Source organism: Chamaea fasciata, unplaced genomic scaffold (genome assembly GCF_029207755.1).
Source record: "Chamaea fasciata isolate MVZ Bird 193981 ecotype frontalis unplaced genomic scaffold, bChaFas1.0.hap1 SCAF_6, whole genome shotgun sequence".
In the NCBI taxonomy this organism is placed as follows: Eukaryota; Metazoa; Chordata; class Aves; order Passeriformes; family Sylviidae; genus Chamaea; species Chamaea fasciata.
The window spans coordinates 9,748,465-9,764,243 of NW_027094091.1; the positions used below are offsets into that span (position 1 = coordinate 9,748,465).

The 15,779-nt window shown below is 39.9% G+C and overlaps 1 protein-coding gene across 2 annotated transcripts in view; it reads right to left on the reverse strand.

The window, feature by feature from the left end:
* CTNNA2 (catenin alpha 2) overlaps positions 1–15,779 on the reverse strand; it is a 466,643-nt gene that overhangs the window by 365,866 nt on the left and 84,998 nt on the right. For both annotated transcript variants that reach the window (XM_066185389.1, XM_066185388.1), the window contains exon 3: positions 4,364–4,559. In XM_066185389.1, the coding sequence (XP_066041486.1) occupies positions 4,364–4,559 (196 nt within the window). The remainder of the gene's footprint in view (positions 1–4,363; positions 4,560–15,779) is intronic.

Genomic DNA, 15,779 nt, shown 5'->3' on the forward strand with positions numbered 1-15,779 from the left:
AGGGAAATCTTAACCAGACCAGATTGCTCAGAGCCCCATCCAACCCGACCTTGAACATTTCCAGTGATGGGGCATCCACCACCTCTTTGGGCAGACAGTCCCAGTGTCTCACAGAATCATAGAGCAATGAGTGCCTGATGAGTGTGGCCAGCCATAAATATAAATTATGTACATGTATATTATATATGTATGCATATACATGGGCTGTATATGTGTGTTTGTGTGCATGTGCCTACTGGAAATACAGGATCAGTCTCATTCCTGCTTTGAACTGGGACCATGGAGCTGCAGCAGACTCACTCCTGGTTTTGGGAACACATGACCCCACTTTTCTGTGTAGCATCTCTTGGAGACGCTCTACAACATCTGCTTTTTCATCAGAAGTGTTGTACATCATTTCAGAGTAGGAGTTTTAGTGTCTTTCTGCAGCTCAATTCTCAGAGAGCTGAAAGATAATTAATGGATGGAAAAGAGTCTGAAAGAGCCGGTGTTAGAGTATTTGCCTGGAATGACATTTAGAGGGACAGATTCCTCAGGAAGAGCATTGCAAACATGAATAACAACTGAAGTTGCTTCCATATGTAACAAGCAATTCAAAATAGATAAGGAATATTTTTTATTAACAAGGTAAGAGTTTTCAGGCCATGGCTCCAGTGACTTGCTGAATAAAAGACTTCAAATCTTTGTGCTAAAAAGCTTTCAGCCCAGCATGAGCCACCAGCCAGACAAAAAGCAAGTTGCAGAGCACCTCCTCACATATATAACTGGAAAAAAAGGGAATATGTTTATTGTACACACAGGTTCTTCCAAAAGTGCAGACCAAGATTCATTCTCCCATTAAGCAGGACTGCCCACATGCCCCACGTCACCTTTCAGGGTGAATAGAAATTCTAGTATGTCTAAAAAATTGTTTTCCAGTAATTTCTTTCCACAGACACTTTTTCCCCTATCAAGAATCAGCACATGCTAACTTCTGTAAGCAAAAAAAAAGTTCTCATATACTTCAGTGAAAAGGTTTAAAAACATACATAGGGAGAACATACGTTTAAGTGAAAAGATCAGGGTTGGGGTTTTTTTGTCCAGAAAAAAGATTATCTAGATTCTAGAGGAAGAGATTCTAGATTCTCTAGATTTCTCTAGAAAGCATATTTCATAGAATTTAGTTTTAGTTTTTAAACTTCATCAAAAATTTTTTCAAAACTAGACAGTTAAAAGCATTAAAGCACTAAAAATACTATTTTTACTGGTTTTTGTCAGAGAAAAAAAATTTCCTAGGAAGTTGAAGTCACTTTCATGTCTCAGAGATGTTCATCCACAATGTCAAGATAGTCACAGAGTACACAGGCCACATTCTTTTTTACAACGTCCATAAATCTGCATGAAGAAAAAATTAAGTCTACATCAACTTTACCCTGTCCTAAAACACAAAAACCATCAACAGCTATTTTCTGTCCCTTGACTGAAGTATGAATTTCATATTCTGGTGTGAAATTTTATCTACCATGCTTGAAAAGCAAAAAAAATATTAAAACACAACAACCAGCAGCTGGACTAAATCATGTTTCTAATGGAAGTTTCAGCTATATGCCAGAAAACTTCTAGGAAAATTACATTAAAATCAGGCAGTCACCAGCACATACCGACAGACAGACATTGCCAAAGCCATTTACCAGACAGAATAAATTTACATGAATAGAACCTTTTTCCTTGTGTTGCTTTCTGCAGCAACAGGCTGTGTCTTAACAAATTTAATCAAACCTGAGCCCAGTGGACCTGCAGTTCTTGATAGATTTTTGTGTCAATCATGACCTGAATTTCTCCTCCACAGGGAATTTTCTTTTTCCCTACTGATCAATAAAAGACCAGTTGCATTTAGACACTTCTGCCGTGACTACAGCATACACCGTACTTTTTATTCCCGTGAGTTCTTCTTCACTTCCCTGCACTTTTCAGGGTTTGTAGCTTCACTCTTTATGGTCACGGAATCATGGAATGGTTTGGGTTGGAAAGGACCTTACAGATCATCCAGTCCCAACCCCTGTCTGCTTTCCATTCTCTCAAATAGAAAAAGACATGAATGCTGAACTTCCACTTTTCCCAGGTCTTCTTTGTGCCCCATCTGGGAGATCTTTTACACAGCTCTGACAGTATCCGAATAAACACCCACACAGCAAAGCATTTAATGGCCCAGCAACTGGATAATCTCACTTAGATGGTTTTGAAGTAAAAGTGTTCCTATCAAGGGAACATTATGGGATACAGAGATACACAGGGATGAGCTTTAGTCAAAAAAGTCTTTTCTTTTTTGCTCTGTGTGTTTTTAGAACGTGTTTCTTAAACACTTTCATCACCCAATTTTTCTGCAGCCAATAGAATTTACCTTTCCACACTATAGAGGGAACAAGAATCTTAACACCACGGACCCTCTCATTCATTCCAAAGCATTTTGCAGTGATACAGAGCACCTGTTCCACGCCTATCAATGGAAAGCAAGAGTCCCTGGAGTGAACTGCTGCCTTTAGTAGTCCACCACAGTACCCAGCAACGCAGGGCAGGAAATGAGGAGTACACCAAGAGCCAGCTCTAAGTGCCGCAGACATTTTTAGGTTGACGATGTAATTATCCCAGCTGGAACCCCGCCAGGAAATCAGCCAGGAAAACACAGCTTCAGTTCATTAATCCAGCTCTTTATGGCACCGAGCTAAACATATCATTTCACATCACACCAGGGCTGGGCTCGTTTACACGGCTCGTGGGTGCTAATAATGGTGTGTGGTGTCTCCTGCTCTCCTCATTATGGGATCGTGTTGAACAGGCCCCAAAAAAAGCTGCTCCACTTTTCTGACAAATTTTTTCCCAGCCTGGAGTGTTGACAAGAGATGAATGTCTGTGTCATTCTGTGTAATTCTGTCTAAGATCTTTTTCCTCCTCTCTACTTCTTCACTGTTGTTTGGGTTGGTTTTTTTTCTAAATATAGGTTAAGAAAAGAAAAGTCTTTTTGTCATGTAAAAAATCAGAAATTCAGTCTAGAGAAAAAGTGTGCAGGTTTAGGTTGATGCCTCTAACTCAGGAGAAGGCTGCTGAGGAGAAGCTGAGTCAGCATCACAAACCCAAAAGGGAAAATGTTCTAAATTCAGAGAGAACATGGGCACTCATGTCACCACCAAAGATGCTGAGCTACAACCTGACGCAACACAAAATAAGTCATGTAAGCAACAGGAAACTGAAGTGGTTGACAAATGAAAATCAATGCCAGAACAGCCAGGCATCAGCATTACAAATCTAAAAAAAACCCCAAAAAACCAAAAACCCACCCAACCAAAACCCCACCATCAAAACAGCAAACATCCATCAGAAAAAATAATCAACATAACCCATAAAACCCCACTAGAATATTGGAATATCCTTGGACATAGAGCACACAGCAAATACTTAACTTATTCTGACGTACTGACAATTGAGCATTTAAGAAAACCCAAACCACACAGGAACATGAAAACAGTGAAACCAAATACACATAAAGTGGAGGGGAGGAAAAAATACCCTCAGGATAGACCAGATTGGAATATTCTTTAATCAGTGCTAATATACACAAAACGAAACCCTGCCTTCTCATATGATCACTTCAGTCCAATTTTCGCAAGATTAAAAAAAACCCATAGTATGAGTTCTGGGGGAGTAACTCACTGAAAATCAATATTTTACACCCAAATCCTTTAGATTCCTTTTGAAATCTCAGTTGGAGCTCTCTCAGTCCTGTTCTAAAACCCAGGGCTGATGATAACTGGCAGATGGTATCTTTAGATTATAGGACATGCAATGGAATAAACCTGAAAGGTACTTAATTCTGCTGCAATAAAGATAATTACAATCCAAGTCAATAAAACAGAAACATTTTGTCATAGGCATATATTGAAAACATATATTTCCACTACCACACAAGTAAATTTGAAAGCACCTATTTTAACTTTTGAAAGAAAAGTGTCAGATATTGTGAGCATCCATTTATTTTATCACCAATACCCAGAAAATAATTGTATTAATATTATACCTGTAGTTTCAGGCTTTGATATTAATTTTTTTATGTATTTGGAACCATAAGTGCTTTTATACTGCTGTTTTATCTGGTTGATAATTGTTAGATTGTTCAGAAACATATGTACCATAATCCTAATTCTACATTTGCCTCCAGAGGCTTTAAACCACTGCTTGGGTTTAGACAAGTGAAAAAAAACCAAAAACAAAAACAAAACCAAAAACATCATTTTGTCACACAGCAGAATGAAAAACAGTCTGAAAATGGAACAACAAGCTTAGGCACTGGGCAAAGCTTTCCTCCCGTCAAGCTTTTTTCCCCACATACCTTGTTTTCGAACATCTTCTACAGCAGCAACCAACTCCTCCTTGAGATCCTGGCTCTCTTTAGCAATTTGGTCTCCTTTTTCCAAGAAGTTTTGAGTGGCCTGCTCCACTGAGGCAGCCAAAACATGAGCCTTCTTCGAGCGCCCTTTCTTCTTGCCAGACGGTCCTTTATTGCTCGTGTTCACAAGCGTAGTTACCTTTGGGCAGGAAAAACAAGTTTTTGTCAGTTTGAACAATTCCCCAACTATTTATAGGAACACCTAATTCAATCCTTTCTGTGCCCTGGAGGGGATGTTGTGGCCACATGTTTTGAATAGATAAAATTGGAAGAATAAAATCCAGCAGCACGTCCCCCAAAAGAGGGTTTTCCTTTTAACCTCTCCTCAGTCTGGGCTAAGCAAATCACAGCCAAGCAGCAAAAAAGAAAAAGATAAGAACCAGGCATGGCAGGGCTGCGGTGCCAAAGCATCGCTTTTGTCGCTGGTTTTCATTTTTAAAAAATGAAGACGCTGATAAAATGGAACCTGAACACACAAGGGTCAGAAACCATTCAAAAAGCAATTGTCCCTTGAGATAATGTAGTGGCAGTGACATGCAAGTGGTGGCAAAAACATTGTGGCTGTTTTTCAGACGTGAAAGGCATGAGGAGCTCCCTCTGCAAAGATTATACAGGTTAAAGCTCTTTGCCTTAGTCCTGCTTCACTCTATTTCTAATATTTTGTCATAAAACCACAGCAGGCAGTGAAATGATCCTACCAATATTTAAACAGAAGGAAATTCTGCCTCCATGTTTGCAGAATCTCCTGAAGGAATTCTTTATTGAGCTGTCAATAAACTGATTAGACAGCTTAAAAACACAGCACAGTGTGTTCATCCCACAGCTGAGTGCTGGGCTAAGAGGGAATCTTGCACGACTCCAGCAGCATCAGGCTGCTGCTCTGCAAAACAGGAATATTGAGTTGGGTACTATCTGGTGTTAAATGCACAGAAAAATACCACTGGATCACAAATGCTCAGGGAAATTTGCTGTGAGAAAAATAAATGCCTTTGTAATAAAGATATTTCACTAAAAACCAAAAGATTCTAACACAAGTATGAAAATTCACTGTCATCCTGTTACCAGAAGAGTGACAGGGTCTTTGGTACAGTTTTGACCAAAAAGCCTTTTTACCACACTCTTCGTGCTACTTTTTTTTTTCTTTTTTTTTTTTTCTTTCAGTCAGGGTTTTTTTTTCCCAAATCACATCTAAAGACTACAGACTGTGGAAGAATAAATATATGTACCTATATCTGTATCTATACAGAAGTATAGATACAGATATCTATATTTCTATCTTGAAAACACCATGTGCATGGATGCATTGAGAGAAAAACAAATGTATTCCAGAGCCTTCTTTCAGGAAGGAGTCTGCCTAGGTACTGAAATGTAATATTCATCCATCATATGGAAGGGGGTTTTTTTCCACTATTTAGATCTAGACATAGTATTTTCTTTATAAGCTTTCCCTTGCAAATATTCCCCATGGAATTTCCTGAAGATCATTTTGTAGTTGATCGTTGTCATTGGCATCTAGTTATGGACACCTAAAGAAATGCAAATAAATTCTAACCCACCACCAAACAATAAGAAAATTTTATCCAAAGTTTCCAATATGTAAATAATTATAGATTAAAATAAAATATTTAATAGTATTTTCTTAAAGGCTTTTCAGAATAAAAGAACTGCTTTGTCCTATGCTGTTTAATATGCAGAAATAGAGAAAAAACACTCAAATTGTCTACAAGTGCTCAAAATCTTCTCAGTTCAGAACTTCTGTGCCAGTCTGTGTAGAGCAGAACATGTGCAGGTCCTAGAGGTGAAGAGGATCTGGCACTGGAAGAAAACCTTTGCTAATGCTCTGAGCTGCTGAGTCCAGAACTAACACAGTGCATAGGAAAACCAAATTATCACAGAAGATGGAGACTTTTTCTACCACTTCTCATAACACACATGTAGGAAACAGCAGCCCCAAAGTCAATCCTCTTTTTCAAAAGAAAATACTAGTGTGTTCTGTTTGAGACCAATTCCTTCATAAATGTTTTGTTGCTATTTTTTTTTCTTATTTATTTTGTTTCTACCGTTAGTAATTGAGTTTCTATCATGTCAAAAGCTGGCACTCAAATATAATTATGGAAGAGTGCCAGGAAGAGAGCACAAGATCACAAACAGCGCTAGAGGCTTTGTTTGCCAATGAACCTCAATGATTTCTAAATTTGAAACAAAGGCTTTAAAATTTTAAACATGATCTACTGGTATGAAATCCAAATAAAAAGCAACATCTCACTACCCTCTGATCGACAGCATTCAGATGAACCAAGGAGAGAAATGTGGGGCTAGGGCACTCCCTTGGAAAAGTGCAATTCTGGACTCCAGTCTCTGCGCCAGCAGGTTGGGTTCTGGACAATACAGAGCTCTCAAAGGAAGAAAACCACTCATAAAAACTGGAATATTGGCATTTTACCCATCTTGTGTTGCCTTCTTTAAATTACATTAAATTACAAGTTAAAAGGCTAAAAAAGCAATCTCTTCCGAAATTAGAATTCCTATTCCAGAAAGTCAGCTGTACTGGGACAGGGCAAAGGGGAAGGAAGGCTTCTGATACCAGTGACAGAAAAATCCATGGCATATTAGCTTCTTTCCCATTTTTTAAAAAGCCAATAACCTATGAATTCATATGAATTGCATGAAAAAAATGAAGAAAAAATAATAATAACCTTTTATCTTATTAAAATAGCTCCATTTTCCAGCAGGGCTTTAAAGCTAACTGGTTTATTTTAAATATCTTACCCCACCTAAAGGGGCACAAAGAAAAGAACGTCTCTATCAGCTTCTGTTACTAATTAATGCAGAACTCACCCAAAATTCTGTACAATTATCAAATATATCACTTGATAATTACCATAAGCTCATTTGGCAGCCTTGTAATGATCCTGGCTTTGTGATCACACTAGGGAACCTTGCTCTCTTATTTTATTAAAGAAGCTTCACACAGTCCTAGCACAGATCTCTGCTGGAATAACAGAACCTCACTAATTAATAGTTCAGCCCCATCCTGAATTAAGGCCTCCTTACCCAGCTCCATCAGCACAAAAGAAAGGTGAGGATGTCTTTGCTAAAAGCAGAAAATTCTATTAGCATGGATTTCCCCATGGCAGAGGTCATGTGCGGGCGGGGAATGCCGGGAGTGAAAGGGGATAGAGCTGGATCACACACTCATCAAATTAATCCCCTGTCAGCAGCTCCAGCTCACACAAGAACATTCCTGGCTCTCTGAATTAAACTGTCTTCCCTACAGATTTCTGAAAGGGGTGGGCCACAAGTTTAAGAGCTGTAATTCTCCCCCTTTGCTCAGTATCTGCTCAAATTGCATTAGTTACCCAAGACTTCCCGTAACCACATTAAAAACAAGTATACATTGACAATTCATGAGGCAACTTTAGGAAAATATTGATAGACTCTTTTTTTTTTTTTTTTTTTTTTTTTTTTAATCCTGCTAATCCTTGTGGTTTCTCTCTGGTCCCTCACACAGGACAAACGCCTTGGTATTGTGTTTTCAGCACAGACGGGGTGATGAAAGGATTGAGCACAGCCCTTTCGAGAAAGGCTTGAGAACACTGGTGGCACATGGCAGAGGACTGGACCAGGTGATCTTTAAAGATCTCTTCTAGCACATATCCTTCAATGATTCTGGGATTCTACAAATTTAAATACCAATGACAGAGGCTGTTGAGGAGTTTTTCTGAGGGGGGACAGCATTTATTTGTTTCCCTGTTTTTAATAAACCAAAACAGGCAAATCAAATACAGCTCTGCAAACATATCCATTATGAAAACCATTCACACAAGTACTTGGCTCTGGTTGTGACAGCTGAAATCTCTACATAAGGGTTTCCCTGAAGGATCACTAATTATTTGCACAAAAAAAAAAAAATTCACTATTCTCCCCTATGCCCCTTGTGTTTTCAAGTAAGTATTATTTGTTCTTCCCAGTGGCATTTCTTGGACATGAACAGCTATGAGTTATTCCTCTCTTCTCATGCAGTCATAGGTCACTAAGGTGCTGGAAACACTCCATGACCTGAGCCAAGACAGCCCTGACATTTCAGTGGAAGAGCCCTTTCTCTTCTGTATATCAGCTGCCCTGCCACTCCACTCCTTCGCACTGCCTCACTGGCTGGACAATGTTCACCCTTCGAGCACTCAAAATCCTGCTGCTTCCAAAAGAAGTTTGTTTCATCAAAGGAAAAAAATAAACCATTACAACTGTCCGGAAACACAAAACCTCTTTTTCCGAACTGTCTCATGGCTGGGTTTGGGGTATTTTTCTGTTTCCTTTGGCAGAAGAGACCTTTCAAAATACCTGGAGAGAGAAGCAGATTGTGTTGGGGGTTACGGAAGCAGCACAGACATGGGAAGATCTAATTTGATTCCCTGCTCCAAATGAGGTAGAGAACAGACCTGAGAACTGTGTTGGTGACCTTCCCCTGGACCATCCAGCAGCAGAGCAAACAGATGGAATTCTGCCTCACAAATTCCTGGGTCTGCACACCAAAGACTTAAGTTATGATGTGGCTCTCAGCAGTAGCTCATTAGCTGATCCCACTCCAACTGCAAGGTGTTACTGAGCAAAATCCAGGAGAAAATGCTTTCAACAACTACTTTTCATTCACATACAAAACAGAAAAGCAGCTAAATTGGATTTCTTCCATATTTGTGCAGAGGAGCAGATAACTTGCTGGGTTTTTTTTCCATATTTGTGCCTATTCTCTAGTCCCACACAAAGATAAGGGTTTATTCCCTATTATACCAATATATGCGAAGAGAGATGTTCTGCTGAGCATGATTCAGTCTGTAACACAGCTCCATTTTTTGATAATAACTGTTCTTCAATTTTCCCTATCAACTTGAGTAATTTGCCACTGTCCTTACCCCATAAATCATAACAGCTTACATAATTAACTCTTGTAATTATCTCCGCACGATTAGCACCAGCTGGCTACCTAATTCATAGAACTGAAATTCCCTTTCTATTCTATGTGGGTATTTGGATTCTCATTGACGAAGAGAACTTTGCCTGAATTCCACACTGAATTCCAGTGGTTTAACCCAGCTTTTTGTACTCCTTCCAGCTCTCCTCAGTGTTTGCAAACACCTGCGGGTTAGAGGCATTCAGAAATAACCAGACTCTTCTCTCTAATGCATAAATTATTAGCTGGGGTGCTACAAAATGCCAGTGCCACACCTCCCTTTTGGCTGGGAAGCACCCAGATAACTGAGGCAACACTGCTTAGAGCCAGGATCTTTTATATTTTAATCCACTGTAGCTTGAGGACAGCAAGCAGCTTCAATTCACATTTCTGCTGCCAAACCTAATTCCTGAACAAATCTGCATATTTCTATTCTGCCCACATGATGCACCTTTAGGATGTAATTTGGAGATAGCAACATTGTTGCTGCTAATTTATATTTTCCTTATCAGTGCTCCCACCACGGGAAGAGGTTTACATCCTGGCCAATGTGAATGAATATTATATAAGGCACTTTTAAAGTTCTTCAGCAAGTATTAATTCTCAGTGGAATTTCAGAGTACTTGTTATGCCACCAAAAAGAATAAAAAAAATAAATAAACCATCCCACACTTACTTTCCTCCTACAAATCTTCCCAAAAAACTATCAAAAATGTCTACAACAGACACACAAACCTGAAATATGTTTTCGCAAAACATATTGTTAAGAAAAAGAGTAGAAAAACACGACTGAATGAAGAATCATGGTTATGTTCCTCCTACAAATCTTCATTAAAAATGTATACAACGGCCATGAAAACCGGCAGCATGCTTTCACCAACTCTCCCATAAGTGAAACAAGAATCAATATAAATTAAGCTAATAAAATGTCTCTCATAATACAATTTGCCTCTAATTAGTAATAAATTAGGCGCAAAGATTATTAAATTCTCCTTTTGTGACAAATTTCTCCTGTTAATTGGCACTAAAGAATTGCGATGCTATTTAGACAGCAAATATGAATTCCAGGAGTGACCTGGTAGACAGGAAAAAGAGATTATGTTAATATTCTGCTCACGAAAAACACAAGATTTATATTCCTCAGGTTTCCCAAGGATTCATTCACTTGCTCCTGTACATTACTTGAGGTTCCTCACACCATCCAGTTGTCAACTGGTAACTCCAGGAGTTGACCATCTCTTGGAACTGGCAGCACAAGCAGAAACATCCATTTCCAGATCTCCTCTCTGTGCTGGCAGGATTGCAAAACCTCACTTTCAAGAACTGAATAATGCCACTTCTGAACACAGGTTTCCAGTATCTTGTTAGGATTTTGGAAATTCCAGTTTGTGCCAAGAGAGAAAAGCTGAAGCAGGTGTTTAATTGGAGCAACTACACACTCTTTAGCAAAACCATTGCCTTAATCTGACTCCTAAAAAATATGTTCAATGCCTTTAAATGCAAGAAAAAGATGAAAGTCAAATTTTAAGATGTTCCTCTCCACGTGTAATTTAAACCCACACTCACTGTGGGTTTAACTGCACAAAAGGCCTTGATCCCAGTCAAGTCCAACAGCCAAAGAAAGAACAGAATCCACACATTCCCATTATTGCTTTTTTTTTAATGTTACACCAAAGCACATTAGGCTGTACCATTTCAAAAATTCCTATCTGTGGCTTGCGTTAAACATGAATTTCCTCTCATCTCTTTCTTCATTATGCATAAGGGTAGTTCATGATCCTACTACGATGAAAAGAGGAACAAGAATTCCTCCCCACACAATGGCCTAATCTTGGCAGGATGACCACTTTAGGAGCCAGGCCATGAACTGGGGGGCAGAGCATTGTCTTGGAGGTAAGAAATGTGGGTTTGAAGTTCCTCAGGCTCAGCAGAAAAGTGAACCAGGTCTTCTTCCTTCAGGAGTGACCACCTTAACACCAGGGATATTTTATAAGAAGGTGGGCTGCAACACCTGAGTGCTTGGGTTTGAAATGAGAAGAATGAGCCATTTTTCAACCCCGAAGGAAGATTTCAAACCAAGTCCAAGAAAACTTGTGCTCTATGAATCACCCTGTGATGTATGCTCCCCTCTGCAATCTCAGAGTTCAGCATAGAAAATCTGGAAAGGGACTGGGATTTCAAAAAGCTCCCTTTTCACATCTCTCCCATAACATCTTCTAAATCTCACTCCTAAGCTTCGCTCTTCTCCATGCGCTGAAAAGGAGAACTAATCGTGTAACTTCTGTTTATGGATTACGCAGCCAGAGCTGGGTGCCTAAACGGACTTGGCACCTCCAAACCTTTGAGTCTTCCAAGGCTCTAAATCAAGGATCCTTCTGGGTTTTATATAGCAAAGATTGAATTTTAATTTGAGCAACATTTGGCAAATCCTTTCTGCTTGTGCTCCCGTCACTGTCTTCCTTCTGTTTCTCATTGTCCAAGTGAGACAACATCACGTATCCATGTGGGAACTTAAAATGCTGAAACCACCAAAGGCAAAGTTATTTGGCTCCAAATGATCATCTCCGTGCAACTCAGCAGTGGTTTAGCATACCACAAAGCAGAAAACATTCCTTTAAAGAGTAAAACAAGAAGTTTATCTTACTCCAGCTAAAAAAAATCAGAAAGCTGGAATCTACCTGATAATCAGTAAATACACATTAAATGCAGTGACCTCAAAGCAGCCAGAAAAGTCAACTTCCAGTACTGCTGTGTTAAATGATCTTGGAAACCACTGAGCAGTAATTGAGGATGAAGTAATTTTTTGCATTCAATAACTTTAGTTAATTTCTCACAGTTAATAAGATATTACTACTGCAAGCCCCTGCTGACATCTGTTATTTTTCTTGTTAATTAAAACAGTAAATGTCACTGATGCCATAAGTGCGTGTTTTTCTTCAGTTTTTACCAACTTTTCATTTTGAGCAAAACTTTGTTGCACTGCTTTTGGATGTAGAAGAAAAGTCATCATCATCTGCAGTTTGCTGTCAGGATATGAAGCCTCCCAAAAACGCTGCCCACAATCTCCGTGAATGATCAAATAAAAAGTACAAACCAAAAAGAAACACTTTATAATTCTAATAACTCTAACTCCTTCCAAAACTGAATACGGTGCTAGTAGTCAAGCTTACAAACACACCACATGCAAAATGTGAGATATGTAGTCAATAGCTATGTATCATTATCACAAAATTAAGTCTTGTGGTACTCAAATGGTATTCAAAATAAGAGATTGCTGCTATTATGTATTATGTGGGAGAAAATAAACAAACAATTTTTCATTTCCATACTCAGTTATCAGAATTAGTCCATGAGAAACAAAACCACCTTGGCCTAAAAATTACTAAGTAGATCCTCAAAATCTCAAAAAAACCAAGACAAGGAAAACACAAACATCTGTAGCTGAATTAGAACCAAATGCAAGTGTATTTATACTCATCTCAAAAGTGCCAAATCACTTGAAAGCTGTAAAACAACAACAACACCAACAACAAAAAAGACACAAAAAAAACCCCCAAAAAACCCAACAAAACAACAAAAAAACCACCCTACTTGGCGTCACACTGCCTCCCATTCCACCAACAGCCTTTATTTCTCTTTATATTCTTTATTTATCTTTATTTCTCTTTATATTCTCTGTTCTTTAGCAGAACAGAGAATAAATCCAAAGGATGTCGGGCTGATAACAGGAAGATATTGCATTTAACCACATGAGGGCACACCACACTAGAGTTATAGAAAAACTCCTGTGAAATCCCTGGATTCGTTGTACTTGTGCTGTTTTATTGGAGCTGTAGGAGCGCACGAGCCTTGGCACTGTAAACAGCACACGCCTGACAAAGGGAAATTCTAAGCTGATATTTAATGCACCATTTTCCTGACACTTGTTGGTTTAAAAACCTGTTCGCAATCTTAAAAGCAGCAGTATTTAAGATGTAGTTATCAAAGGAAACCAACCACAGAGCAGGCAGCAAGTTGTACTGGCTGGGGGGGGGGGGGAAGAAAAAGGAAAAGTGAGACAGCCATTACTTTAGTGGGGTTCCACAGCCTTTTGTAACCAATTCTGAGGTTGTGGACTCTCCATCCCTTGAAGTGTCCAAGACCAGGCTGGAGGGGGCTTGAAGCAACCTGGGATAGTGGAAGATGTCCCTGTCCATGGCAGGGGGTGGAACTGGATGATTTCAATATCCCTTCCAACTCCAAGCCATTCTCTAATTACACTGAGGGAAAAGAACACCTGCAAGTTTTATTTCCTACCTTACTAGATACCATATCTGGAATAGAAACTTCAATATTAGCTTTCTTTAGGTTTTTTCTCCAATGACTCAGATATTGTATGAGGAAAAATAACACAAAAGGATTTAAATAATCCTTAACTGGATAACAAAAATAAGATAGCAGGCAACTACAAAGGCAGGTAGAACAATATTTAAGCTTCTCACAGGCAGCTGATCTCCCCAGGCTTCCAGCAGCCAAAAGAGAGACACTGGTGCTCTGGCTGATGGAACCACCAGGAGCTGCTTCCTCAGGGTAATGTTATTGTTTGTAAACTGCCCCAAGCAGCACTGAAAACAATCTCATACATCACTAAATACCAAGGGCAATGGATTCCCAGGAGTTTCGGTTTCAGTTAAAGTAAAGTATTCTAAGTGAAGGCAATAAAATATTTCAGACATATGTGGTGAGTTAGTGCTCTGGTTTCTCTGCAACAACTAATATATCTTTTTTTTTAATGAAAACCTTGCCCGTAAAGAACAGCAGAAAACAGAAGCAAGCAATCTTCCACTCTATATATACATAGATTCAATCAAAACTCCTCCAGAATGGATACTACTTAATTTTCTGGGGGGTCTATTTTGAATAGTAAGAATAATAATGAAATTAACTTCTTCATGCCATTCCATTGCACTCAGGCTTATGTTGTGAACAGCAAAGAATATCCTGGTGAGATTGCAAATCAAGAGCACCTATGAATTCTCACTGAGGAAGGCAGAAGGGAGTATTCCCTGAAGGGTGCTTTATTTAGGTTGTTTATTTTGCACATTTCACATACTGCATAAAATCTCCATCGCCAACTTAAAATTCCAAAATTAGTAGAGAATCACAGAATATCCTGAGCAGGAAGGGACCCACCAGGATCACTGATCCAGATCCTGGGTCTGCAGAAACACCCCGATTATCCCACCCTGCCTCCGGGAGCGTTGTCCAAACTGTCCTGGAGCTCTGGCAGCCTCGGGGCCATGCCCATTCCCTGGGGGGCCTGGGCAGTGCCCAGCACCCTCTGGGGGAAGAACCTTTCCCTTATATTCAACCTAAAACTTCCCTGGGACAGCTTCAGCAAGTCCCTTGGGTCCTGTCACTGTCACAGGGAGCAGGGATTGGAGCTGCCCCTCTGGAGGAAGCTCCAGACCCTGACTCTTCTCCAGCTGAACAAGGCCAGTGACCTCAGCCACTCCTTGTACGCCCCTCGAGAGCCTTCCCCACCTTCACAGCTGTTACACACATCATCATAACTCAATTTAGGCTGGAAGGGACCTCTGGAACCTCTAGCTCAGCTCCTCAACTAAGCAGGGCCACCTTCAAAGTAGGATAAGGATTTGTTCCAGTACTGCAATGTCTGGTTTACTCATGAGCCCCAAAAAGGACTCAGTACTGCAGATGTGCTCTTAGAACAACTGCTTGCAGGGGAACTCTCGCTTCCCTTCACTCTCTATTATGCTAAACCCACCAAAACAACTCCAAGCTGAAGTGGCTCTCCAGTCCCATGTTCCGAATTTTCCAGCAGGACTCTGACTTTCTCCCTGCAGAGCAGTGCTCAGTCACCCTCTACCCAGCCCATACCACAGCACCAGGTGACTCCATCCCCCTGCAATACCCTGCACTGGCTTTTGCTGAGCTGCCCTTGGTTCTGCCAGCCCATTTCCCCAACTGCTGAGATACTCCTCATGCCAGCCCTACTTCTTGAGCGTATCAACCTTCCTCCCAAATTGGTGTTGTCTGGAAATTTATTGAGGGTGCATTTCACCCCATTGCCCAGAAGAATGACAAGACATTAAAAAAGGTCAGCTTGACCCCAAGCCCTGCAGAATTCCCTTGCAATTGGTAGCCATCAATCTTCCACTCCTACTACTGAAGTCCAGAAGTCCAGCCAATTTTTGACCTTCTTTCTAGTCCCTGTATCCCCTGAACCTTGTAGAGAGACTGAGAAGGCAAAGCCTGTATTTCATCTACAGTTAGAAGGCAAAGCCTGTGTTTCATCTATGTTTCTCTCTATTGTGTACCTTTTGTGCATCAATACAAGAAAAAAAACAACTATCCTAACAAAAACCACCACCAGAAAAAGAATAGAATTGTGTTATTACAAACAACTTG